Here is a 27,417-nt window from a genome sequence, read left to right on the forward strand (position 1 = left end):
TGGACAGCCTTTTCAGAAGAGTTAAAGCTGTTATAGCTGTAAAGGTTGGACCGACGTAATATGAAACCTTACTGATTAAGAAGGTGACGTCACGTCAGATCATATGTGAGTCAAGGCAGGTCAACCAATACTTTTGGCAGTATTGTGTAAATCAATTTCAATACGTAAAGAAAATAATGGATATTTTTATTAATACACATTCTTAATGTATTGTGCTACTTTCTTGTCATTTCCAACCAGACGATACCTATTTAACACACTGTAAAATCAAAATCACTGTAACTTGATTAGGTTTCAAAACATATTTTGTGCTCACAGGTTCGTACAAAAGACCATCGGTTCGAGAGCGTGAGTCACCTGATCAGCTACCACATGGACAACAGACTCCCCATCGTGTCGGCGGGAAGTGAAGTGTGTCTGCAACAGCCGGTGGAACGCAGAGCCTAAAAAAAATTTTTTAAATAAAAAAACTTGGCTCCACCAAATACAACCACATGAATACACACAACAAAGCCAAAAGAAAAAAGGAAAAAAACATGTGCAAAGTGTCTGACATGCTGCTGTTGCAAACCAAACTGTGAATTGCAGTCCCAACTATCAGGCAAGCGACCCTGAAGCACTGCTGCGTTGTCTCCACAGCCTACTGTGAAGCAGGGAGGAAAGTCCAGGGAAAAAAATGCAATTTCAAAAGAAAAGAAGCATTGAAAAAAAAGTCTTAATCTTTAATAACTCCACAAAAAGCAATGTGGAAAATAGCATGAACAGAACATGAGCTTGCATGCTTTCATTGTGATTTCCCTCCTTGGACCTGGGCAGAAAAGTTGTTTTTGTGCTGTTATTTTTTTTAAATAAACTATTACCTTCAAGAGCAGTCTTGGAGACCCCGACCGCTCCCCCTTTAAGGACTGAACTTGTGGAGAGGGAGATGAAATGCATGAATGCAAAACTGGGACGGCTATGTTGCTGTTTTTTTGTTGTTGTTTTGTTTTTTTTAAATATAAATGTACTTTATTTTATCTCATGACATACTGGACTTCATAGGAGCGAGTACACGCACCCATCATGCCAAAGAACAGCAGAAGATGTGCACCGGGAGTCTAATTAGCAACAATGCGAGGCATATACTGTAGAAACATAAGACCTGCTTTATACAGTGTAGTGCTCTGGAATGCATCACCAGTTGAGAATTGTGCAATGATGTCACCTACCAGCACAATATTTAGTGGAGATGCTTTTCAGTGACTACTTACTATTATACAGTGAAACCTCCAACAGTACGGATGACATAAATTTAAAATAATGGAAATAATCAGTTCCATCGTACATCGAGTAAAATGACTGAGCACCGTAATTAAAAGGAAACAGGACGGAGAATACTGTCACCTTGTGGCTGTTTACAGTGTTTTTACATTAGCATCCGCTTAGTCAATTGGTTCTGGGCAGCACAGCGCCCTAGTGGTTAGCTTGTCTGCCTTTCAGTTGATAGGTTTTGGGTTCAAATCTCTCCTCCGGCCTTCTCGTGTGGAGTTTGCATGTTCTCCCACCCACGTCCCAAAAAAGCCAGGGTTAGGTTCATTGAAGACGCAAAATCATCCATGATGTCTATATTTTTCTATATGTGCTCTGCAATTGAGTGGCGACCGGTCTTTAAGGTGTACACCACTTCTACCCTAAAGTCAGCTGGGATAGGTCCAGCTCAACTAACCCAAATGTAGACAAGTTCTGTAGAAAATACAGAGATGGATGTATTTCATTTTACTGAGTAGCTATATCCTGTTTTCACATTTTTCCTCTTTGGTCCCTTCTATGATGGCAAAGCAACTTGTGAAGTTAATGTCTTACATCAGTTTCCCAACCTTTACTGAGGCAAGGCACATATTTTACATTAGGAAAAAAAATTACCAAACAACAATATCACAAAAAGGATGACTACCTGTACTGAAATATTGATGATTTAATCTGAGTTTACTCACAAATTTGCTTTTTGTGAAATCTGGGCCTGTTATTATTCTGTTGCATGAATAGCAACACATTGATACACAGGTTAATTGTAGCTCTGATGGAATAGCATTTAATTGTTCTGCCCGTCACTCCACATCACTGGAATAGATAGGTGAATAAAGATAAATTTATAGTTTTGGGACCAAGTAAGTGAAATTGTAAAATTCTCTGTGGCACACCTGGTGATCTCAGGTACAGTGGTTTGGAATCACTGGTTTTGATGCTGCTTTTGGGGCCTAGTTTTCCTGAAAATGCCACTTGAACTCTACTTTTGGGACATTGGAGGTTCCACTGTATGTCAGCATTGACAATCTATGTGCTCTCGTATAAATACGTAGAGAAGAATGGAAAGGAAATATATCTGAACTGCATTAATGATAGATTTTTGCTGTGCGTGTCATATGGAGTGGATGTGTACTTTTGTGTATGTTTGTTTCTTTCAAACGAAAGGAACCAGAAAGCCAAATGTCACTCCTCGCTCCATGTGCGGTTATTGTCACCAGTTCATTTTCTAGTTGTTTTGCAATCTCTTTGTGCCTTGTTTCTTCAATGCAGTTACGTGAGTGCAGTCACCTTATGTACTTCACAAATGCTCTCAGTTATTAAAACGGACTGCAAAAAAGACACGTCAGTAAACCGGTTGATTCAGTGATGGCAATTGCCTCTGATGCACGCCTTGAGTTTGTACAGTCACAGATACTTGATGTCACCTGTGGTTTGTGGGGGAGGGGAGATTTCCGGAGCATCTGTGAATAACATTGGCTATAGTGTGAACTTAATGAGTAGCTTGTAGGGAGCTTTGGTTCTTAGATGGAGGAGTAGAACATGTTGACATATGAGGGATCTTTTGGTCACATGGTAGCTCAAATTGTACCTACCTGGACATGCACACACACACACACACACTCTCTGCTTTAGGTCCAGGCTGCCATAGTAGACCTGCACCATTCGTCAAGTGGTCTCGTGTTTATTGCAGCTGCCTTCGTCGCATGATTAAAAAAATAGATTGATGCATTTAAAACGTTTTTTTTTTCTGTGCGTACAATGGTGGTGGTGTCTTGTGACTTGATGATTTGTCTTGGAAAAAAAGCCAAAGGTTCCTTTAAAAAAAAAAAAAAAAAACTTGTGCACAAGTGATTTGATTTTTGTGTTTCTGTTTTAATACTAGTTTTAAGGGAAAATGTGTTTACACCTGTAACTGAAAGTCTAGATTGCATATATAAATAAATGCATATACATTAATTTATCTTGTTGGCGCTTTTGAATCCCTGCCACAAATGTCACTTAAGCATGGCCATATTTAACTAAAACCAGATTAAAAGCAAACTTTCATATGCTTACTTGTATTTTGGAAGGCTTAAAGAAAAAACATGTCAAAGTGTTAAGTATTTAAAAATGGTACCATGTGATTGTTTTGACCATGTGAAACCAACATGAAACTTTTTAAGAAAAAAACATTCTTGTGTAAGCATACCTCAATGGTCAATTTTTAACTAAAATGTTTTTTTAACAGTGTTTTGTTAGTCTAAAAACAATTATTCAAAACACGTCTCAAAATGGAAGTTTAAAGATGAAAACATAAAGTTAACAGCTACATGGTAAACTGGAGTGATTCATTCTATCATAATTTTGACAGAATTATTTTCTAAATATTCTGTTTTTCACAATGTAATTTTATTTTAGATATTCCAAATAGCAATTAAATGAAAAATGATTACAAGGATGTGTTTATAGACATCAAAAATGGATTACAATTATTTGAATTCATTCTAATTCGATCTGTACTTAAGTTTAGATTTGTGCTTCTTATGTTACTAAAACCAATCATCAAAAATTAAGTCAAAATCTAATAAACAATGTAAGATATAAGTAATATGTTTAATGTAATTGTTAGTTTTCATACTAATAACATTAATTGTAATGAATAGCCTTTTATTGTTCTTATTAAATAAACAGCAAACTGTAAATTGACTGCATGTAAAGCAGTCATTGATGCAGTGGCAATACATATTGCACATGCCAGAAATTGCGACTGTCTGTGAAATTCCTTTACAAAGTGGCCTAGCCTGGCATGCATATATTAATAACTTCAGGCATCATTTTGACAACCGTTAGTTTAGAAAAATTTTAGAAAAACCTTTTCCTCAGGCAATTTACAAATGATTATTTTAAATAACAAGCAGTAATTTTGACACCTCATTTACCATACAGTATATGACAACAGCGCCTTTGAAAATGCACCCTTTTAAATAATTCCAGACGTGAATAAAGAGCAACAACAATCCGGTTTATGCAGAACGTCACGTGACTTCCTGTGTGTGCCTTGATAACTACGCGCTGATGACGTGATGGTTTGAACGCGAATGTGCTAAAATTTTGTTTTCGGTATCACTGGTGTCTTTGGACAAAAGTTACATACATGTACAGTGTATCATTTACTTATGCAATTATGATATGATAACACTATATGGAAACACGAATAAAGCCTAAACATCGGATTTTGTCATCTTCAGTAGCTTTTGAAGACATCTTGTTCAAAACAAGACAGCATCGGCGTTTAATATTTCTACAGGTGCTTTGTCCCGGTCTCCTGCCATCAGGCCCTGCCAGTTACCTGAACCGGAAGGAAATGTTTCAACTCGTTTTGCCAAATACAGAAGTTGGTCACACATAACCACTATGGTGCAAGATTGCACTGTTGTGCTTCTACAAGGCAATTGCTCTGCACAGACATATTACTTCTTCATAAAGTGACATTGCCAACTTCTGGCCTGGCATGTATATTACAGCATATACTGTGATACTGTGTCTATTAGCAGGTCCGAATGAACAGGGAACGGTATCATCTGTATGTAAGACTTTTCAAAAATGGTTGCTGTCATGGGACAGTTTTTGAACAAAACAAAAACCTGAAAAAAAATGTGACATCTTGGCTGTGCTTTAAGTCCTGAAACAAACATTTGAAAATGTTTTTTTCATTGGATTATATTAGGTTGATGTGTAAAAAAAAAAATACCCCAAAGAGCCTTCTACATGGATCTGAAAAATGCTAATTTTGAAAATGGTTCTGCTGGGAAAGTCTTTCAAACTGAGGTAGCGTATGAGGTAGAATGGTGAGGAGTGGTTAGCACGTCTGCCTCACCTATGTGTGGTGTTTTCACGTTTTCCCCGTGCTTGCGGGAGTTTTCTGTGGGTACTCCAGCATCCTGCTACATTCCAACATTGCATGTTAGGTCCATTAAAGACTCTGAATGGTCCATAGTCGTGAGTGTGAATGCCAATGCTTGTTTCCCCATTCCTGAAAAAGGGAATGTGTGTGGGGGGGCACATGCCTCCAGTGCCCCCTGGTTCTGCCACCTCTGTTTCACCCTACTAAATCAGCTGAGATAGTTTCCAGTTCACCCATGACCCTAATGGGGACAAGCATTATGGAAAATGGATGGATCGAGAGATGATCTAGTGGAACTGTAGCCAAAATGAAGAGACAAAGCCCAAGCTGCTAGAATGCAGCCTCAATAGCCTGCCACACTGTCCTCAACAAAGGACTGGAACGCTCCTATTTGTGAACAGCTTTTAACAGCAGGTTGCCGGTTCAGGGAGGATGTCAGTGGACAAGGAGAGACGGCGTGGAAAGACGTACAGTGTGTATGATAAACAAGCAGAAGAGTCGAGAAGGACGAAGTTGACGAGGACCAGGAAGGAAGCCCACTAGCACTTGCATGAGTCCAATCCTGCCCCACCTGTCCGAGCTCGCCTCCCATTTCATCCCTTTCCTGTCTGGAGCCATGCATCCACAGCGTCCTCTTCCGCAGGCCATGCCTGCCTCTTCATCCTCCTCCTCATCGATGGGACAGCAGCTGCGAGACATGGCCATGGGTCTGGGCCGCGGCAAGAACTTCCTAGGAGGGAACGTGGCCTACGGCTTCGTGCAGTCGCTAAAGGAGTGCCTCTACTTCCTGCTCTGCTGCTGGTGCATCAAGGAGATCCTGGACTAGAAACATGTTGATGGAGTGGAATGGAGTGATTTTGTGTTTTGCTTTTTAATCAGAGCTTTTGACAAGGGATGCTGGAAAAACAAAGGCAAGTATGACAAACCCCCATTGTAGCTCTAATCACTGAACAATTGAATGAATTTAAAATATATACAGCAATGTTAAACACTCTAATTTCATTTGTATGTTAATATAGCAATAATGTAAATAAAATTAACAAATTAATTGTAATAATCGTAAAAAAACATGCAAATAATAGTGGTTATTTTTATATTAATAAAAGAACAATTACAATAAAGATGATTACAATTAATGTGCATGTTCTTTTTTTAATTTTTAGAGTTCATTTTTAATTAAAAAAGGTAAATATTTCATAAAAATTGATGCATTCGTTGAGATAATAATAATATCAAATGACATCCATTGCTAACAACCACATTATACTTTTGTCTTAATAAAAAATACATAAAACACCAAAATTAATGAGTTAACACTAATTTCAATAATTGTTAATAATAACAACAACAACAAGTATAATAATAATAATACAAGTAACACATAAAAAACATCACATTTTATTTGATTATTAATTTAAAAAAAATGCAATCAAGAAAAAATTTACAAAAATGTAATCTAAATAATCATGAATTTAAATAATTGTTAGTAGTAAAGTGTTGTTTTGCTATTAATAACATCCATCCATTTTCTCCTCACTAGGGTCGCGGGCGTGCTGGAGCCAATCCCAGCTGTCATCGGGCAGGAGGCGGGGTACACCCTGAACTGGTTGCCAGCCAATCGCAGGGCACATAGGAACAAACAACCATTCACACTCACAGTCATGCCTACGGGCAAGTTAGAGTCTCCAATTCATGCATGTTTTTGGGATGTGGGAGGAAACCGGAGTGCCCGGAGAAAACCCACGTGCCGCCTATTAATAACAGCAAAAAATATTTTTAAACATGCTGATGAAACACATTCAGTAATATTATTACACAAGCAGTTTTTGTAAAACCGGAACGGTGTGAAACTGGTTAGCACATCTGCCTCACATTTCTGGGGATCGGGGTTCAAATCCCAGCCCCGCCTGTGTGGAATTTATATGTTCTCCCCGTACCTGGGTGGGTTTTCTCCGGCACTCAGGTTTCCTCCCACATCCCCAAAAACATGCATGGTAGGTTGATTGAAGACTCTAAATTGCCCGTAGGTGTGAATGTGAGTGTGAATGGTTGGTTGTTTCCATGTACCCTGGCGACCAGTTCAGGGTGTACCCCACCTCCCGCCCAAAGATAGCTGGGATATGCTGCAGCAGCCCGCGACCCTTGTGAGGATAAGCGGTAAGGAAAATGGATGGATAGTTTTTATAATTGAATAATGAAAATATTTGTAAAAATAACACATCAGTTGTATCAATTAGCACTAAATTCCTACTTTGTTCCATTGTTGTTTTTAATAAACCCATTCATTTATCCTCTATTCCTGTTTCTTTTATTTGTCTCTACGTCAACATTTATTACATTTCTCATAAAAATAACATAAATGGTGTTGATTTTAATTTCATCCTTTTTTATTATTTTTTTCAGTCAATTCAGCATTTATGTTTTCCAACTTCTGAAATAAACCCATTAATTATAAACATCTTTTCCTGGTTCCCTTTGTCTATAGGATGCTGTTCTTGGTTTTGCCTGGACATGTTTCCAACGTTGCTGATGTGGAGCTCATGATTATGGCTGTGCAAGGCCACACTGTGCTATGACATAATAAACAACTTCATCAATAGAAATATTTTATTTTTATGTTTGCATTATTGTTTTCCAACAACCAGAATGTGTGCCTTCATTTTCAAGCTAGATATTCCAGGCTTTTTGTGTAATTTACTTGAGTTTACCAAGAAATGTCAGGTAAATATTGAAATGTCAGTGTTTTAAGCATAAGAGCAAACTGCGTTGTACTCAACGTCACCTGACAGACGTCAATCAACCTGGAAACATCCCCCGAACAAAGTAGAGTTGAGGACGCGGATTGGTCGAGCCCGAGGTAGAGAGGCGGGACTTGATGAAATCTCGCCTGTGATTGGACGAGGGGGCAATGCGGCTCGTGCTGGTTCTGAAGGCACGTCTGACCTGACAGTTACTTCTTAACTCGGATGGAAAGGAAGGAAGACTGACGACCACCTCGGAACTAACTCCGTGTAAAGCTGCCTGGATAAAGTCAACTGAAAGTGAAGGAAGGTAAGAAGGAGCACTCGGGGTGGCTGTTGATTCAATGTACTAAAACGTTAGTTCTGGCGTCGTATTTGTTTGCTAGACTTTTGCTTGACATACGGTTACGTTTTGCTTCGTAAACACATTTACTCAGTTGTACGCGAGTTCAATTCATTTATTAAAAGTGCATTTGTGAGTTTTATTTGTCTCTACGTCGACGTTCACGGCAGTTGCTGTCAAAAGGTAGCCTCAGTGTTTACTTCTGGTTTGTGCGTGATGCGCTTCATCTGTCACCACGCGAGACCTCTGCAAACCTCGTGAGATTTTACAGGAGGAAAATTGAATGAGTGGTTTTAAGTTTAAGTTTGATGACAATTGTTATGTTAAGTTGTTATTAAAAACTTAGCCACTACAGTTATTTTACAGACAAATTAATTGACTGGACATTGTTTTCTATGGGACAAATTGTTTTGAGAAGCCGTCAGGCACACCTTGTTGTTCTCAAAATGGTGCTTGGTGGTGTGTCTTTGTCCTGACCTTTTTTGGTAGTACTTTCTTGCTCACAGCCTACAGTTGTCTTGGAACCACAATATGCTTTAACGATGCTTGTTAAACCATGGTACAAGCCAAATTCAAGACTTCGTATGCAACATAAACCAAAAGCAGTTGAAACCTAACAGCTGGTAGATTTTTTGACTGTATGCTCTCCTTCTCCTGTCTCCAGTCAATCTCCAGGCAGCTATATTTAGCCATTGTCTTTGTAAGCTGTCCCACGATAGGCTCCACAATGCTCTTCGGACCCCAGGCTAGATTCTCGTGGGAGAGGAGACCTACATTGCAGAGCTTGGGAAGGGAACGTGTCAGTCCAGGCAGAATGTGTCTTGTGATATGTTCATGAAAGATGGATCTATGTAATAAGTAAAGAAGTGTTATGTACTGTATACATAGGATATATTTCAAAATGTTGCAAAAAACACACTTGAATTCTGCTAAGCGCATGTGGGAAAATGTGTTGTGGTCTGATGAAACCAAGGTTGAACTTTTTAGCCATAATTTCAAAAGGTATGTTTGGCACAACACAATACTGCTCATCAAAAAAAGGAACACCATAACCAACAGTGAAGCATGGTGGTGGCAGCATCATGATTTGGCGGTGTTTGTCTCGGGCTGGAACTGGGGCTTTCGTCAAGTTGGAGGAAATTCTAAACTGTTGCAAATACCAGTCAGTGTTAGCACAAACCTTCCAGGGTTCTGCCAAAATAATAATAATAATAATAATAATAAAAAAGCCTACTAGGACATCTGAACTTTATTTGGTGTTTTTCAGAAGCACTTTAAATGGTGGCAGGTGTGTGCTGGCTTGCATTTAATGCGAGTGTGAAACTTGAATGTGATTAATTCTGTACACATCTACACATACAGCGGCTGAAATAAGTATTTAACACGTCCCAATTTTTCTCACTAAATATATTTCCAAAGGTGCTATTGAACATTTCACCAGCTGTTGAGAACTAGTCAACAATGTCTCGGTACATTTTCCCATTCGTCCTTCCTTCAATAATGTGAAGTTTACCAGTACCATTTTCTGAAAATCAGCCCCACACTATCATGTTCCCGCCTCCGAACTTCACTGTTGGTATGGTGTTTTTAGGGTGATGTGCAGTGCCATTTCTCCTCCAAATGTGGTGTGCATTATGGCATCCAAACAGTTGAATTTTGCTCTCATCAGACCAGACTATATTCTCCCAGTATTTAACTGGCTTGTCCAAATGTTGTTCAGCAAACGAGCTTTGACATGTTTTTATGTTTTTTTTTCAGCAGTGGGGTCTTGCGTGGGGAGCGCGCATACAGGCCATGGCGGCGCAGTACATTACTCACTGTTTTCCTTGTGACAACAGTACCTGCTTATTCCAGGTCTTTTTGAAGCTCTCCGCAGGTGGTTCTTGGCTCTTGGACAACTCTTCTGATTATTCTTTGCACTTATCTGTCAGAAATCTTGCGAGGAACACCTGATGGAGGCAAAGTTATGTTGGTATGATTGGCTTTCCACTTACGTATTATGACCCCAACCGTGCTCACTGGAACGTTCAGAAACTTAGATATGTGCCTTAACCAATGCCATTGTTATGTTTTGAAAAAATTACTTTCCGATGGTCTTGAGACAGCTCTCTGCTCTTATCCACAATGACATGTGTCTTGACACACCATGGCAATGAGAACTTTTTGTTGGCTATTAATTAGGCCTGAACCAGCCAATATTCATTTGCACTGACAAAGGGTTAGATTACTGTTTGATTATTGATAGATTTTAGGTGTTGTCTTGGCTTTCCATGCCTTTTTGCACCTCCCTTTCTTCATGTGTTCAATACTTTTTCCCTGTGTCATTTCACGTTATGGCACACAGCTTATCGCAATTTCTCGTGTAAAATGTATAAATGTATGCCGCCATCTAGTGGTTATGAAAAAGCTGTACACTTTAATACCAATATGCCACCGGCACCTACAGGTTATGAAAAAGGTATCTGTATTAAACATAAATTCAGTAGAAACATTCAAATTGCTTCAATTTGGAAAACAGTCTACATTTTCGGGATAATTATCCCTCTAAAGTGGAAGATAAAAACTGTTGTCATGCGAGACTGGCAAGACTTCAGATCATTGATAATCTAAAGAATTAATTCCAAAAGTGAGTTATGCTTTTTGGGTGGTGTGGTGATGTCATCACAGGAGCCAGTGACAGTAAAGAGGACATGCCAGTTAAAATCATAGAACAATCAACTGGGTTCAACCAACTGACAAAAGAAATAATGGCAAAGTTGTGAAGAACAATAAGGCAACGGTTCATAAGACCGCCATAGCAGCCTTTGCGCCAATAAGCAGTAGAGATGTTCTGATTGAATTTTTTTGTACAAGTCAGAGTCCAAATCACTTGATTTTGATTCTGCCGATACCAAGCTCCAATCCAATACCTTTGCAATGCATTAAGAAGAGGAAAACGAGTGCGCATCCAAATTCTGAACTGTCTTAATTCTTGTATTTGAATAAAAGTATAGTATTCCAACATGATACATGGGTGTAAATCCAGTGATGCAGTGATTAAAACCAAGTTTAAAAATATTCTATTTTTTTATAGTGGTATGCAGTCAGCTCGGTTGCAACTTGGTTTTTGTTGACATCACTGAAGAGCCGAGTAGTGTTGAAATGCCGATTTAGCCCATTCTATTGTCTTCACAGCATGGGCCAGCCTTAGTTACCCAAGCCTCGGCCCAAACATTTCCCCCTGCTTGTCAAAAGCCAGGTTGACTGAACTCCCACAACACACACAAACTACTAATGGCAAAACTAAATGGCCCCTGGGAAACACACTTCCTGTGCACACACATGTACTGAAAACTGGTGACAGCACATTAGAGTAGCTCTTTATTGTTGACAGAGTGGGGTGAGGCCTCAAGGAAAGTATTCAAATGTTGCGTGATGTAAATGCGTTCAACCTTTAGCACTATCAAGCTAATGTTGGACAAGAGCGAGGACATTGAGCATTAAACAGATGTTCTCTGGCGGCTGTATTTTACTCTCTCATGACCATTGCTATGACCTGGAAAAATTTATGCTACTTTTTCTAGCTTTATTTTCCTTATGCCTTCACATAACTACATGTGTGAACTGAGAAAATGCATACAGTGGGGCAAAAAAGTATTTGGTCAGCCACCAATTGTGAAAGTTCTCCCACTTAAACAGATGAGAGAGGCCTGTAAATTTAAAATTATGTATACCTCACCTATGAGAGACAAAATGAGGGGGGAAAAAAATCCAGAAAATCACATTCTGATTCTTAAAGAATTTCTTAGCAGGCCTCTCTCATCTTTTTAAGTGGGAGAACTTGCACAATTGGTGGCTGACTAAATATTTTTTTGCCACACTGTACATATGTCTCTCTCTCTCTCTCTGTGTGTGTGTGTGTCTATAAATAAAATCTCATCGAATGGCAATGACCTATGGGGTGCCTCAAGGGTCAGTTGTTGGACCCCTACGGTTCAGCCTGTATATGCTACTCGTGGGTCTAATTCTTCAGAACTTTAATTTTGACTATCGTAGCTATGCAGATGACACACAGTTATGTCTAGCAGTGTCTCCAGATGACTACAGTTCAATTGAGGTGTTGTGTCACTGTGTAAAACAGATAAATAACTGGGTGAGCCAAAATGTTCTTCAATTAAACCACAACAAAACTGAGAATTATTTTGGTAATAAAGAAAAGAGGATTGCAGAAAGTAAATACCTGGAGCCACTCTTTAAAAAAAACAAAGACCAAGTCCGAAACCTTGCTGTACTGATAGATTCCGACCTGGCTTTCAAAAGTCATATCAAATCAATTACTAAAACTGCCTTCTACCATCTGAACAACATATCCATAAAATCAACTGAAAGTGAAGGAAGGTAAGAAGGAGCACTCGGTGTGGTTGTTGATTCAATGTACTAAAACGTTAGTTCTGGCGTTGTTCGTTACGTCGTATTTGTTTGCTAGACCTTTGCTTGACATACGGTTACGTTTTGCTTTACTCAGTTGTACGCGAGTTCAATTCATTTATTAAAAGTGCATTTGTGAGTTTTATTTGTCTCTACGTCGACGTTCACGGTAGTTGTTGTCAAAAAGTAGCCTCAGTGTTTACTTCTGGTTTGTGCGTGATGCTCATGTGCCACACAATACTCCTCAACTTCATCTGTCACCACGCGAGACTTCTGCAAACCTCGTGAGATTTTACAGGAGGAAAATTGTGATGATATTCATAAAACTAACTTAAAACATTTTTGGGGGGGAGGGGAAGACCAGAATTGTTTATTTATTTTTTACTCGAAATACTCTATACGGACATTGTTGACATACAGTAGTCATCATAGGCGAGTTGCTTGCATGAGCCGCGAGAAATTGTTTCCTAGTTTAAAATCAGTTGACAAAGGCGAACGGCTTGGCAAAAACATTTTTACTGTACCAAAAATAGCATGTTCCAGACTCAAGAGTCTTGATTTGTATTACTGAGTTAACAATGATGCCCTCTCTCTCTCTCTTGCTTTTTCTCTCTCTTTCTTCCGCTACACCTTTTGGAATTGCTCTCTCTCTCCTGCTCCCCTTTTGCAATTGGACCCAGAAATACATCAGTCCTGTGGCATCTAAAACAGATTGTTGCAGTGACCTTGAATTTAAGAAAGCAGAGTTTACCAACACCTGCACTGGACAATGCTTGATTCCTGAATGAAAGGCAGACTTTACTTTCATTGGAAAAGAGGACCTTGGACCACTGGCCAACAGTCCAGTCCTTCTTCTCCTTGGCCCAGTTGAGACGCTTCCTACGTTGGCTCAGAAGCGACTTGACCTCTCAAGCATCTCCGTCTGAATGCGGTGGTTTTTGAAGCTGTGACTTCCGCCTCATTCCAGTCTTTCTGGATCTCTGCTAGTTTCTTGAATCTTCTCTGTTTGATAATCCGCTGAAGCCCACGGTCATCACTTTTGCTGGCGCAGCTTCTCCTGCGTTATTTTGTCCTTGCACTAGATTTTCCATTGATATGTTTGGACACAGCACTCTGTGAACAGCCAGCCACTTCAGCTACAAACTTTTGTGGCTTACCTGTCCTATGGAGGGTATCAATGATGGTCTTCTGGCCAGTTGTCAAGTCTGCAGTCTTCCCCATATTGAACCCAACTGAGACAATTGAACCAAACTAAAGCATTTTAATGACACTTGGACAAACCTGTGCAGGTACTTTGAGTTTAGTAGATGATTAGTGTGTGACACTCAGTTCAAAACATTTATGGCCTGCAAAATTTGGCCTGATTTCTTCACAGAATTCAAATGTTTTGAATTACTGATTTTGTGGGTTTTATGAGCTGGAATCCCAAATTATGTAAAAATAAACATAAATACTTGAAATAGTTTAAACTGTGGGCCCCGAATCTATAATCTATGGAAATTAAACTTTTTGAATGGAATTATGAAAATAAATACAACTTTTCCATCATACTAAATGTTTTTGGAAAGGGTCTGCATATGGCAATTTGAAATTTTGGTTCAGATTTGACCAAGAATTATTGAAGTTGACACATGATTTGCTCCCGCAGGCCACATAAAATGATGTGGCGGGCCAGATCTGGCCCCCAAGCCTTGAGTTTGACACATCTGCTCTAACCTCACGCATTACGTGCCTGCACGTTTCAGTTTGTATCTTACACCAGTGACGGTGTGTGTGTGTGTGTGTGTGTGTGTGTGTGTGTTGCAGGAGACAAGCACAGCCTCAAAGGGGTGGGGCCATGTCTGGCATCAACAGTGCTAACAGCAGCTGGACCATCGTCAGTCCTGAGGTACTGTCAAGTCACCGCGGTGCACAGCCTCAATTAAAGTGCAAGTTTTATACAAAATGGAAAAACTACTTGACCCAGTTACGCTTTATTTTAGGTCATTTGATTACTCAGTGGTTTTTGTCCTCCTTCCTCTGCTCTCACTCATCTGTGAAAATCAGTTCCAGTTAAAATACATACTATATTGTCAGATTAGACATATTAAGTTCAATATGTGTGTATAAGACTGTATGTTACGTGTATTTCATACCAGGAGACTGGTCCTGAAACTGTGAGGCCTCTGGAGGAACAGACGAAGCATCATGAGCAAGGTTTCGCTTCATTTTCTCTTAATCATTATTTGCATACTGACACAATGATGCCCTGTTGCTTCCTGAAAAGGCACTTTTACATTGTCATCATGTTTAAATTATAGCCGTAGAGGACTTCCGTTTCACTTTTTTTTTCTTTCTTTTTTTTTTTTTTGACGATGAGCCAGCTGGTGGGCCAAGCAACCAGCCTTTAGAGAGTTTAGAATCTTCATGTCTCCCGGAAGAGGACCATCAGGTAAATCGATCTAGCCGGTTGTCCGTTAAATTGAAGCACTTTTTTTGGGATGGAATATACACCCGTATTACTGTACAGTACAAAGTTGTTGTTAAGGAGTCTACATGTAGCTATGGGTGACTAGGGGAAGAGCGTAATTGTTTTTGCGGTGGTTGTTTCCTAGACGAGGAATCCACAGCATTGGACGACTCAAGTCGTTGCTTAATAGTTGGTGTATAGTCCTCTGGGCATTGTTTTTTCATCGGTCGTTGTTGTGCTGCAAGTCTAGAGGTGCGAGCAGCTACAGGAGCTTCAGGAAAAATGCTCCTTAGAAACACCTCAGTCGGCATAAACAGGCCGAATCAGAATGGAATTTCATTCGGTTTCACAGGGGAGAAATATTCATTTTGCCAAACCGATGAGAAGTAAATTTTCGCCATGCTTCATCTTGACGTAAATGCATGGTGACATTTACGCATGGCTTAAATATGGTGGCTCCCGACGGAACTCGTATGCGACGGGAGATCTTGTTTTGAACTCCTTATAAGTTGGTTTTATCACATTTTTTCTTATTTTTTTTTAAATGAACGTACTGCGTAAAAACAATCCCAACTACTGTGCTGAATAGATGACAGACCTCCATAAATGACGTGGCATTCATGACGTGGTGCGCTGGTCACACAGCTGTTCTGATTAAATGTAGTGGTCATCATGTACTGTATACACCCGATCGGAATAAATCACGTCACGTGAACAGTTAACCAGAGTGAAAAAGTTGCAGTAATTTGTAATAAACTAACAAAACAGGAATAGTTTATGTAGCTCAACACAACTAACTAATTGGCTTTATTTATTTGTTTGTTTAACATTGACGGATCCATTGCATACCTTTGACTTTCCAAGTTGGGTGGTCCACTATTATTACTCTAATTAAATTATTGTTTGGCAGATTTTCTGTGTGTGTAAAGTGCAGCACGTGGGTTAACAGTCAAAACATTTAAAAAGTGAGTGAAACTGAGTGAAGTACTTCACTCAGTTTCCATGACTAACTCCTAGCTTTGTAAAAGTGTAATATTTGTTCATGGTGAAGACAAACTTTAGTTTGAAGTAAGAAGACAAACATGACATTTTTTAGTTTGAGGCTAATTTGCAACAGTGCTGGAAATGTTCACACTCATGACTTTGGATGACCTTTTTCTTTTTAATCAGGTAGCAGAAGAGAGAAAAACAGACCCAAGTGAAGACTCCAGCACAGATCATCCACCCGCCGTGCCCCCATCTGTCACAGATGCCCCCATTCCTTCCGGCGACGTCCAATCAGAGACTGCACTTGACAGCCCTAACCAGGATGCCTTCTCCGAATCCTTAAGCCACATGACCCCCTCCCCTGATGAGCCCCTGGGCTCGCTGCTGAGCACAGAAACTCTGGGAGGTGTGGATCTCATGCAGCAAAGAGAGAGGCACGACGGAATGTGGGAGGAAGACCTAAAACAGGAAGGGGAGGAGTCAGACCTGCTTTCTAAACACACGGGTATGATCAACCACACCAGAGGCATTTAATATTTACTGAGCTTGAGAAAAATGGGTGGCTGTCTATCATGTCAAATAAAATTGGCCTTGGATACAGTTTGAACCTTTCCTCTATTAATATACAGCGGCTGAAATAAGTATTTAACACGTCACCAATTTTCTCACTAAATTTACCTTCAAAGGTGCTATTGACCTGAACATTTCACCAGATGTTGGGAACAATCCAAGTAATCCATACATACAAAGAAAGTAGAGCAAATAAGTTCAGAAATTAAGTTGTATGTAATGTGAAATGACACCAGGAAAAAGTATTGAACACGGCAACTGGTATTTATTTAATACTTTGTACAAAAGCCTTTGTTTGCAATGATTGCTTCAAGACGCCTCCTGTATGGAGAAACTAGTCGCATGCATTGCTCCGATGTGATTTTGGCTTATTGTTCCGCACAAGCAGTCTTCAAATCTTGAAGGTTCTGTGGGCTTCTTTTATGGACCTTGAGCTTCAGTTCTTTCCATAGATTTTCAAGTCAAGTCAGGTGATTGTCTGGACCATTCTAGCAGCTTTATTTTTTTTCTTTGAATCCAATTGAGGGTTTCCTAGGCAGTATGTTTTGGATCATTATTTTATATTTATGCTATATGTTTATATATGGTAGTGCAAATTTAAAATAAAGGCAATCATTTGGCCTTTAACATTTATAACTGTAAATGTTTAGAGCACTTTAAAATGGAACCAAAAATTAGGCACAATTATGTCCAATCACAACAAGGGAAGTAGGAATAACCTTTCATAGGTAAGAATATTTTTGGGCTCTTTTTCTTTTTTTTTTTTTCAAATGTTGTGTATTAGCACATGCTTTGACACTGACAAAAAAGTAAACTTCATGAAGATGGTTTGAGAAATGAGCTAAGTTCTAATTTATTTTCAATTTCCATGCATTGCCTTTGTTGGGAACATTGCCCCCACCAATGTGGCTGGCATATCGAAGTTTCTGTTTCATCAGTCGTAGGAAATCGTCATTGTTAGCCTTAAGCTAATCTTAACGTTTACAGGTTTAAGCAAGTAGCTTCACTAACGGGTAATATTAGCAGCTAACTAGCCAAATACCTGACTGATATAATGGTCCCACTTTGTCAGAAATGGAATCAGCCACGACGTGCTTCCTTTTTGGATGCTTGTGTATCATTGTTGTGCTGCCATGAAAGGCAAGTTCTGCCTCTCAGGTTTTGCATCGCATTACTCTTTAGTAGTTTAGCTGAAATGCTCAAACCTTTGGGCTCCGTTGCTAACACCAGTTAACCTTAGCTTTTTGGTTACATCACAGCTGACCACTACGGCGCATGTGCATCGACTACAGAAGGCAAACGAGCGGCATCAGCGGGAGGCTACTGAGGCAGTTTTGAGGGCAAAACAAAGCTTAAAAAAATCAATGATGCCGTTAATTATTAGATTGTCGGCGATTTTCATTGTCATTGAACTCTTTCCACAGCTTCCAAATGTTACGGAATGTCCGTATTTTGTTACGGAAATCACTGGATGTTCACTCGTTACGGTCGTAACACTGATTGTTCTGGATATTGGGAAAAGAAATCCAGCGTCTGACATTACTGGCGCGTCCACATTGAACAGCTGCTTGCTGCACGCTATTTTATTACGCTCCCCGGCTGTCAAGCCGGAGAGACCCAGGACACGCTGGAGAGACTACATCCTTCGGCTGGCCTGGGAACGCCTCGGGATCCCCCCGGAAGAGCTGGATGAAGTGGCTGGGGAGAGGGAAGTCTGGGCATCCCTGCTAAGCCTACTGCCCCAGCAACCCAACCTCGGATAAGCAGTAGAAAATGGATGGATGGATAGAATTAACTTCCAAAAACACATTCTAACCACGACCTCTCATCCATTACTGGATGCGGTGTTATGCAAGGCTAGAAATAAGAGGATTAAAATACTGTACATTGAAAAGCAAAACTTCCAAAGACCGATCTTTACGCTTTCCTGCTGAGCTCCACTTGGTGGACAAGGTGCAGGCTAGACAAACTGTGCTTGCCACAGGAACCTTTTGCTGCCAGGAACTCAGTTCCTGGGCTGGTTGGTGGAAAAGCCTCTAATGCTGTGGGTTTGTGGGCCTGTGGACACAGATTGATCATGTTTTATGCGTGCCTGCAAAATTTTTTGCGTCTCCTCAATCGAGATCCCTGGAAATGTAAACAATATTTAAATTCCTTCCAGATACTTTGGAGAAGCCAGGGTCAAATGAAGGGAGGGCCGATGACACAGAGTCTGAGAGGAAGCGCCTCCTGGCCTCTTTGGAGCGAATCGGGAGGATAGATGAGGAAGAGGAAGGAGAGGAAGAAGAATTCCAGCTGCCAAGGCAGAGGGCGGATGACAGCATGTTCTCTTTGAACAAGTGCATCCTGGGTGCTGTCATTCTAGTCGGACTTGGCACCATCTTGTTCTCAGGTAGGGCTTCAACACGTTGGAAGGCAATGAGCTAAATATACGATGACAAATGATGCTAAATTAAATCTGATATACTTGCAGGGGTCTTCATGGACCTGGGTGAAGGTAGGTTGTGTGTTTATTGTCTATGCACGTTCACAGGCCACGCAGATCCAACAAGAGCTATATTAAAAATCCTCCAAAAAGATAATAATGCTTATTGACTCTAACAACTGGAGTTAAATAAGCACACCATGTTACACTGCAATGGAAACCAAACTGATGCTTCACTAATTTATGTTCACAATGTTATTCTTTCCATATGCATAATTGAAGATACACATTGTTAACCGTGTGCATTGACTTTTAGAGAGCGACTACAGTACAAGGGAGTTGAGAGATTCAGAAGAACAAGGAAAACAGGTCAGTCTGTTCCTAATTTGTTCACTTCTGTATTCCGTCTTCTTTTGCTCTCTTTCAATTTTTATTCATTATACAATACATGCCCTCTACCCCACTTTTCCTATTCTTAGAACTGATTACGTATATACATGAAGGTGTGTGTTTTTATTTTATTTTTTTATTTATCATAGGAGGGGCTTCATCCAGAGGCTCTTCCGCCCCCAGTAGATGAGGACAACTCAGAGCTTCAGACCAAACTAGCCAATGGAAACCAACAAATTTCTATGTTGCAAGCTCAACTTCAGGTGTGTCTCCTCTGTGACTTTTTCCTCAAGGGCACCTGGACAGTAATCAGGTTGCAGACTAGCATCTCTCAAGAACTAGTTACCATATCATTTTGTCAATAGCGGATCTTGAACACTCTCCAGTTGTTTCTCTCCAAATGTTTCCACGTCACTCGATGCCTCTTTCGTTAACGAGCTGTGGACAAAAGCAAAAGTTTGTGGTGACTTTAAACACACATTTTGGGGACAAATGCGCTGCCCTCTACAGAACTCTGTGGCTGCAGAGCAGACACGCAGGCTGCTGCATGAAGGCAGCGCAGTTTAAAAAAAGTTTTCAGCCTGAAAATTACATGATTGTTTTGATTTTTCAATAGCGTGATTGGATGGGAAGCTGCCTGAAGTCTCATCTGACTTCTGTTGTCAGCTAAAAACCTGGGGTAGCCATTTCTCTAAATCAGAAGAGCTTGTCAGAATAGGGATTAACCATTTAAATATGAACTAAAATAATACAAAAAAAATAACTAAGATATGGCAAAAGCTCAAAACTAATGGCATTGAGAACGGAGTGTAACAGCTGGATTGGTGCCTGAAGAAGACTGAATTACTCTCCTCTTTATTTTGTCCTTGCATCACCGAGCGTATCCATCTATTGATCGATCAAAACCCTGTTTATTGCATAGACATATGAAGATACTGTATGTGGATATTTAAAAAGCCCAGACTCCTTTAAAAAGGATTGTATAGGACAACAAACTATCATTCAAATAAAGTGCAATAATTCCAGTAGTAATGCTTTATTCATGTTCTGTTTGGTACTATGATTTTACATACAATTTGTAAATTGGTTTGTTTTGCTACTAAATAATTTCCAATATAGTGAGAATAATCATAAACGATACTTTTACATGGTGGTAGTATACTTTTATATGGTGGTAGTATACTTTATACTTTAGTAAACTAAATGTTTATCGAGACACTGTCAATATTTACGTCATACGAAACTATGGTATGCCATGGTTATGCTGTACCACCTCAAAAAATGGTGCGACCAAATCATGTGCTGGTGCGACCAACTGAAAAAGTCTGTCGCACCAGTCCTACCAGTGCAAAAGTTAGTGTAGAGCCTTGTTAATGGACAACTTCAGTCGCTCAACACTCTGGGGTCTTCGTTGTTGTATTTTGCTCTTCATAATGCGCCACACATTTTCAATGGGAGACGGGTCTGGACTGCTGGCAGGCCAGTCTAGTACTCTTACTCTTAAACTACGAAGCGCCACTGTTGTAATACATGCAGAATGTGGCTTAGCATTGTCTTCATTAAATAAGCAGGGACGTCCCTGAAACATATGTTGCTTGGATGTTGAGCACATGTTGCTCCAAAACCTGTACACTATTATACCTTTCAGCATTTACCCATGCCATAAACACACCCGCATACCATCACAGATGCTGGCTTTTGAACTTTGCCCTGATAACAATCCGGATGGTCCTTTTCCTCTTTGGCCTGGCGGACATGATGACCATGAGTTCCAAAAACAATTTGAAATATTGAATCATCAGACCATAGGACTCTTTGCGTCAGTCCATCTCAGATAAGATTGGGCCCAGAGAAGCCGGCAGAATTTTGGGTGTTGTTGATATATAGCTTTCATGTTGCATCCTAGTTTTAACATTCCTAAGACCACGTGGCAATATCCTTGACACAATGATGCCGGATTTTGATGCAGTCCTGCCTGAAGGATCAAAGTTCATGGGCATTCAATGTTAGTCTTCGGCCTTGCCGCTTACGTGCAGAGATTTCTCCAGATTCTCTGAATCTTTTGATGATGATATGGACCGTAGATGATTAAATTCCTAAATTCCTTGCAGTTGTATGTTCAGAAACTACAGTATTTGCTCACGCAGTTGTTCACAAAGTGGTGAACCTCGCCCCATCCTTGCTTGTGAACAACTGAGCCATTCGGGAATGCTCCTTTTATACTCAATCATGACACCTGTTTCCAAGTAACCTGTTCACCTGTGGAATGTTCCACCTTCTGTCTTTTGTTGCCCATGTTCCACCTTTTTTGGAACGTGTTACAGGCATCAAATTCAAAATGAGAGAATATTTTGTCATTGTAGTGTATTGTAGTGTATTCAGTTGAATATAGGTTGAAAAGATTTGAAAATAATTTTGTTCTGTTTTTATTAACATTTTACGCAGGTTGCCAACTTCATTGTAATTTGAGTTTGTACATTGGTTAAACTTAGCATTAGCAACATCAAGTGGGGGAAAAAAAAAAACTTCATTACATATCAGACCTCTGACCACAATTTCATAACCACATTTGTGACATGCTGACTTTTGTCTCATCTAGGCACAGGAAGAAGAGCTGAAAGCGGCTGAGGATCAGGCGGCAGAGGGCGAAACGGAGCGGCTGCGCTGGCAGGAGGAAAACAGTAGGTTGAAGTCCGAGGTGGCATCTCTTCCTGTCCTTCAGAAAGAGAACGAGAGGCTGAGGAGGGAGCTAGAGACACTGCCGACACTTCAGACCGAACAAAAAACTTTGAGATCCACAGTCACTAAGTTGACAGGTGCGGAGGGACAGTGGCGAATGAGAGATGACTAGGTGAAAGATTTGACAGCAATTATTTTTTTCTGATACTCTTCTTCATCTGTAGTGCCCTCAAGTGGTCAGCCAGCAGATGGAAAACAAGACGGCAAAGTTGAGAAGAAGGACAAACATGGCAAGAGTGAGAAGAAAGCGTGGAAAGAGAGGAACAAGTCCGAATGGAAGGAAGGCGAGAGGAAGGAGCGCAAAGATGGTAGTAGAGCGGCGCGAAAGGAGGCCGAAAGTGGGAAACGAGACCACGGAAAGGCGGACAAGGTGAAGGAAGGGGAAGGAAAGCGCGAGGAGGCGAAAGACCGGAAGAAGGAGAGCAGAGGGGACAAGGAGAAAACGTGGAAGGAGCAAGACGGGGAAAAGGAGTGGGCCGAGAAGACAGAGAGGAAAGAGTGGAAGAAGGACAAGCATGAGAAGCAAAGAAGAGGTAAGGAAGAGGAGAAGAAGGAGTGGAGAAAAGATGGTGAGACGCACAAGGTGAAGGACAAGTGGAAGAAGAAAGGGAAAGATGGCTTTGAGGAGCATGGCAAAGCCAAATGGGAGCGAGCAGACAAGAACTGGAAGAGTGGCAATAATGAAGAAGGAAGAGGAGGGGAGAGGAAATACGTGGAGGATGCCAAAAAACAAGCTCGAGAGAATGATGACAGGAAGCACTGGAGTTATAGTGGGAAAGGCGATAAGGACCGGATGAAGAATGGAGATGGGCTGAAGAGGAAAAAGGACAGTGGAGAATTGAAAGGGGATCAGTTGAACTTGCATAAGACCAAATTCACTGGCTACCATCACGAAGTGAACATGTGGGCCAAGGAGAAGACACCTCCTGCCCAACAACAGTCCTCTGCGGACGCAACTGACTACTGGACCCAGCAGCGGAAGCGCCTCCACAGGAAGCCCAAACAGCCTCACCACTGCCACTCCCAGGAGGCCTGTGCCCAGGCCGAGGGGCTTCACCCTGTTTCCTTTCCCCAGTTCGAGTCCATCCTCCAAGCCTACCTCGCCAAGGCCGATCAGGCTGGCGTAGACTCCTCCAAGAGCGAAGAGCTCCGTAAACTTGCCGCAGAGTTCTTCCAGGACGGCATGTTCATGCACGACCGGGTGAACTTCCGCAAGTTCGTCAAGGACGTGTCTGATATTCTGGAAGACATGGTGGAAGGGGACAGCGAGGAAGACAGCGACCTTGAGGATGAGATGGAGATGTTCAAGAGGGAAGCGGTGCAGAAGTTTTTAGCGACGGGAAGCGGTGGAGAGCGACACAAAGGGGAGTGGAAGAAGCAGAGCCCACGAGCCAGCGGTTGAAGGAGGAAGGGACGAAATCCATCGTAAAAAGGGACCACCGGATGGTGGGCGACATTCATTTTGTCCAATGTTGCTTTTGTTTTACATGTACAGCGCGCACAGTATCCCACTATTTATGCAGTAATTCATTTGATCCACTGCGACGCAGATCACATTTTGTAGCGCACCTTCCATTTTGTTCAGTAATAACAAAACTCCAAATACGACTAACTTTAAGGCTAAAACTCAGATCTTGCCATAGTTGCTGGCATTATTAGTTATAAGAAGGTGCCTTGTGGGGTATTCCATTTTTCTTTGACCAACTTCCTCATCCACGAGTGCAGTGGTTCCCAGTTTTTGAGCAAGGCACGTATTGTACAGTAAAACAAAATCCCATGGCTCAACACCTTCTGTCACAAACATTATGCAGTATACTAAAATAATGACCAAGTCTCAATTTACTCAAAAATTGACTTGGTGTGAAATCTTGGCCTGTTAAGTTGAACACAAAGTTAGCTTTCTGTTATCTAGATGGCAACAGGTTACAGGTTAATAGTACCTTCTGCCATCTAGTAGAATAGCATTTAATTGTTCTGCCTGTCACTGAATGTCGATGGCAAAGATAGATGAATGGATACATTACTTAATACTTACTAAATAATTTAAAAAATTTCAAATCAGGGAAGTTGGATCATTTTCCATCATTTTCATTTTTTTTTTTTCGCACACCTGTGCGCTACAGTGGTTGGGAATCACTGCACTAGGTAGCACAAATAACACTCCATTTTAATGCTTATGACCACTTGCTGATGTGGGGAAAAATCCTGTGAGATATGTTCTATTTTATAGGTGGTTGAGAGCGGCTTGATTGGCGCATAATGCCTACGAGTGGGCCGACATCTTATAAAGTTGAATTTACTCATCCAGAGTGTCCATTCTTCCCTCAGCTGCAGCCTTCACACTGCTCAGTCTTATTGACACAATGCAGCTTGAGTCAGTTCCCATGGCGATATGTCTGAAGCTATTGTAGTGAATGTTTTATTCTTATTATTATTATAGAAGAAGCCTGTTTTTCTTTGTTTTAATATTTGTACATAATTGCATTAAACACTTACAAGTAACTTATTTTTCGAGTTTGGTGTTACATAGGAAGGTACAGAAAATATTGTTGGAAGCTTGTTTGTAGCTTTTCAGGCACATAAGTCATTCTGTGCACTGAAGTCCTTAATTTGTGTTTCATTTTGAAGGTAACACTGTATTATTAGGTTGACTGATGATTTACTAATGTGGCATCACATGCTGTGTGGCAGCATGCAGAGCTTTTTTTTGTTGTTGAAACTTTCATACTTGTTACCATGGCAGCAGCTTAATAAAATGTGGGCATCAAACAGTCTCAGGGCCTGTTCTGTTCACACACAAGACTTTGCAAACAGTCACAGTTGCATTACATCCGTCTTGCGGTTTTGAGATTTGGCATTCGAATCCTAGCTCGTGCCTTCCTGTGTTTAGTTATTCCTGCACTTTCTCCGGATACTCCAGCTTCTTCCCACATTCCAATATCATTCATTTTAGGTACTTGAAGTCTCTTAATTGCTCATAGGTGGGAATGTGAGTGTTATTTGGCTATATGTGACCTGTGATTGGCTGGCGACCAGTCCAGGGTGTACCCTACCTATCGCCCAAAGTCAGCTGAGAAAGGCTTCAGTTTACCCGTGACCCTAATGAGGACAGGATCCGTAGAAAATGGATGGTTGGAAGATATCCACTGTGTATAGATTGAATATTTACTTAAAGTGAAACGAGTGAACTATGGTGATTTTAAGTAAACTGGAGTTTTTATTTGTTTGCTTCTGGTCAATTGAATTGATTGACGTCTTATCTGATCAATCAGAAGCCACTATATTGGATCAGTCGACCCGGAAGCATGTTGGGAAGAATTCTGGGTTAGCATTTGGCCACACAGCTACGGAGTATCTTTTCTGAAACTATTTGTTTCTAAAGAAGACTTTTGAGGTAGGAGTAATAGTTTTTGTTCATGGTTGCATTGACAGAGACTCTTTGTTTTTAAATACTGCTTAGATTTCTTTGTTTTATAAGGACTTTTAAATTGTTTTTTTTTTAAAACACAATATGTAGCTTTTGGCTGTGACGGGAAGCTACCATGTTGGGTCAAAGTTCTATGTTGGTTTTCAAGGGGCTTTTGAAATTTGTCATATAAGCATTTTTTCCAGTTTCATCAGCGATGGCATATATTTGTCTTTGGCCGGCGTTTTCCCCTGTACAAAACAACCCATAAGACGTGTGGGTTATGACCCAAATTTGAGATCCCGGCGACTACAAATATAGAATCCCAGTCTATCGGCTTTGTTGAAAAAGCAGTAATAACCCTAATGCCCTAAAACGGTGGTTCTCAAACATTTTACAAGTACCATCTTAGAAAAAAATTAATTTAATAAAATTGCCTCTCCAGCCATTACCAGTAGCATAGTAGGTCTAAGTGGTCTTTAAAAACCACCAGTACATATACGTAACACACTTTAAAAATCACTGCCCTAAACATGACAGCCAATACATGTTTTCTGAGCAGCTTTGTGGGCCATGTTTGTTGAACGTGTTGCTTGGCAGACTTATCATGTTGATGGGCCTGCCAAATTGAGACCACAAGCAGAAAATGAGAACTATATCTCGTGAGCATGGATCCAAAGTTGTTCATCTTGTATGACAAACTTTGACTTCCTCTTTGACACTGTGTATGTTTTACTCCTTGGCAGGAGACACCATTGTTTTCATTAAAGCTGAGTATGAAAGTGGTTGTTTTACAGGTAATATTCTTCTTTGCCTTTCAGCCAGTCTCACACGTCATCCTTTTCCACGTAAGCCGAGCTGCATCCTGATCTCTAACACCAACTGCTTTCATGTCTTTCCCCATGACTTCCATCAACCTTCTCTTTGGTCTTCCTCGAGCTCTCTTGCCTGGCAGCTCCATCCTCATCATCCTTCTAACAGTATACTCACTATATTTCCTGTGACTGTCCAAACCATCGCAGTCTGCGCTCTCTAACTTTGTCTCCAAAACATCTAACCTTGGCTGTCCCTCTAATTAGCTCATTTCTAATTCTATCCAACCTTGCCACTCCTAGAGAGAACTGTAGACTCTGGACTGTTGACCCCAAGTATTTAAAGTCCTCCACCCTCACTATCTCTTCTCCCTGTAGCCTCACTCTTCCCCCTCGACCCCTCTCATTCATGTACATGTATTCTGTCTTACTTCAGCTAATCTTCGTTCCTCTCCTTTCCACCGCATGCCTCCCATTTTCTTAATGTTCCTCCACCTGCTCCCTGCTTACACTTCAGATCACAATGTCATCTGCGAACATCGTGGTCCACGGGGATTCCAGTCTAACCACATCTGTCAGCCTAGCCATCACCACTGAAAACAGGAAGGGGCTCAGAGATGATCCCTGATCCAGTCTCACCTCCCCCTTAAACTCTTCTGCCACGCCTACAGACCACTTCACCACTGTTCTGCTGCCTTCGTACATGTAAAAGGTGAAACCTTTGAAATTATTTATCTTGCTCTGATTTCCCCCCCCCCCCCCCCCCCAAATCTCAAAAACCTGGCATATGTAATACAATAATTTTATATAAAGAGCCACAAAGTTCTTTTGACATCCTACTAGCCATTTTGATTGAGGGTGTATAAACTCAAATATGCGCAGCTGCACCCTCCTTCCTCACTAATGACTCAGTATGTAGAGGATGTAGGGGACCTGAAAACTTCTGCATAGTAGGTTTTGGATGATGAAGCCACAGAG

General features: G+C 40.7%; 3 protein-coding genes across 11 annotated transcripts in view; all 3 read left to right on the forward strand.

The window, feature by feature from the left end:
- shc1 (SHC (Src homology 2 domain containing) transforming protein 1) overlaps nt 1-3,243 on the forward strand; it is a 42,156-nt gene extending 38,913 nt beyond the window's left edge. For all 5 annotated transcript variants that reach the window (XM_061673963.1, XM_061673964.1, XM_061673962.1 and 2 more), the window contains one exon: nt 319-3,243. In XM_061673963.1, the coding sequence (XP_061529947.1) occupies nt 319-447 (129 nt within the window). In that variant the 3' untranslated portion in view covers nt 448-3,243. The remainder of the gene's footprint in view (nt 1-318) is intronic.
- A 2,543-nt stretch (nt 3,244-5,786) lies between these two features.
- Nucleotides 5,787-5,996, forward strand: lenep (lens epithelial protein). Its single transcript, XM_061673581.1, has one exon. The coding sequence runs from the start codon at nt 5,787-5,789 to the stop codon at nt 5,994-5,996; it is 210 nt and encodes a 69-aa protein (XP_061529565.1).
- A 2,088-nt stretch (nt 5,997-8,084) lies between these two features.
- pbxip1b (pre-B-cell leukemia homeobox interacting protein 1b) lies at nt 8,085-27,149 on the forward strand. 5 transcript variants are annotated; one of them, XR_009768390.1, is made up of 13 exons: nt 8,085-8,221; nt 14,468-14,549; nt 14,800-14,857; nt 15,025-15,092; nt 16,281-16,602; nt 18,829-19,059; nt 19,141-19,164; nt 19,409-19,461; nt 19,632-19,745; nt 22,082-22,298; nt 22,386-23,667; nt 26,449-26,475; nt 26,957-27,149. XR_009768390.1 is itself a non-coding variant. In XM_061673966.1 (12 exons), the coding sequence occupies exons 2-11, from the start codon at nt 14,499-14,501 to the stop codon at nt 23,621-23,623; spliced, it is 2,376 nt and encodes a 791-aa protein (XP_061529950.1). In that variant the 5' UTR covers nt 8,085-8,221; nt 14,468-14,498; the 3' UTR covers nt 23,624-23,667; nt 24,452-24,990. The 5 variants fall into 5 exon arrangements, 4 of the variants coding, with proteins under 4 accessions (XP_061529950.1, XP_061529949.1, XP_061529951.1 ...); XM_061673966.1 differs by lacking the exons at nt 26,449-26,475; nt 26,957-27,149 and adding an exon at nt 24,452-24,990; XM_061673965.1 differs by lacking the exons at nt 26,449-26,475; nt 26,957-27,149 and having other exon boundaries at nt 22,386-24,990.
- Nucleotides 27,150-27,417: the final 268 nt, after the last annotated feature.

This window comes from Phycodurus eques, chromosome 4, assembly GCF_024500275.1.
Source record: "Phycodurus eques isolate BA_2022a chromosome 4, UOR_Pequ_1.1, whole genome shotgun sequence".
NCBI lineage: Eukaryota > Metazoa > Chordata > Actinopteri > Syngnathiformes > Syngnathidae > Phycodurus > Phycodurus eques.

Excerpts from the sequence above, each read along its gene's own strand:
- lenep (XM_061673581.1), top strand. The coding sequence starts at position 5,787 with ATGCATCCACAGCGTCCTCTTCCGCAGGCCATGCCTGCCTCTTCATCC.
- pbxip1b (XM_061673965.1), top strand. The coding sequence starts at position 14,499 with ATGTCTGGCATCAACAGTGCTAACAGCAGCTGGACCATCGTCAGTCCT. Across the intron at positions 14,550-14,799 it reads GGACCATCGTCAGTCCTGAG|GAGACTGGTCCTGAAACTGT; the intron begins GTACTGTCAAGT and ends ATTTCATACCAG. Across the intron at positions 16,603-18,828 it reads CCTGCTTTCTAAACACACGG|ATACTTTGGAGAAGCCAGGG; the intron begins GTATGATCAACC and ends AATTCCTTCCAG.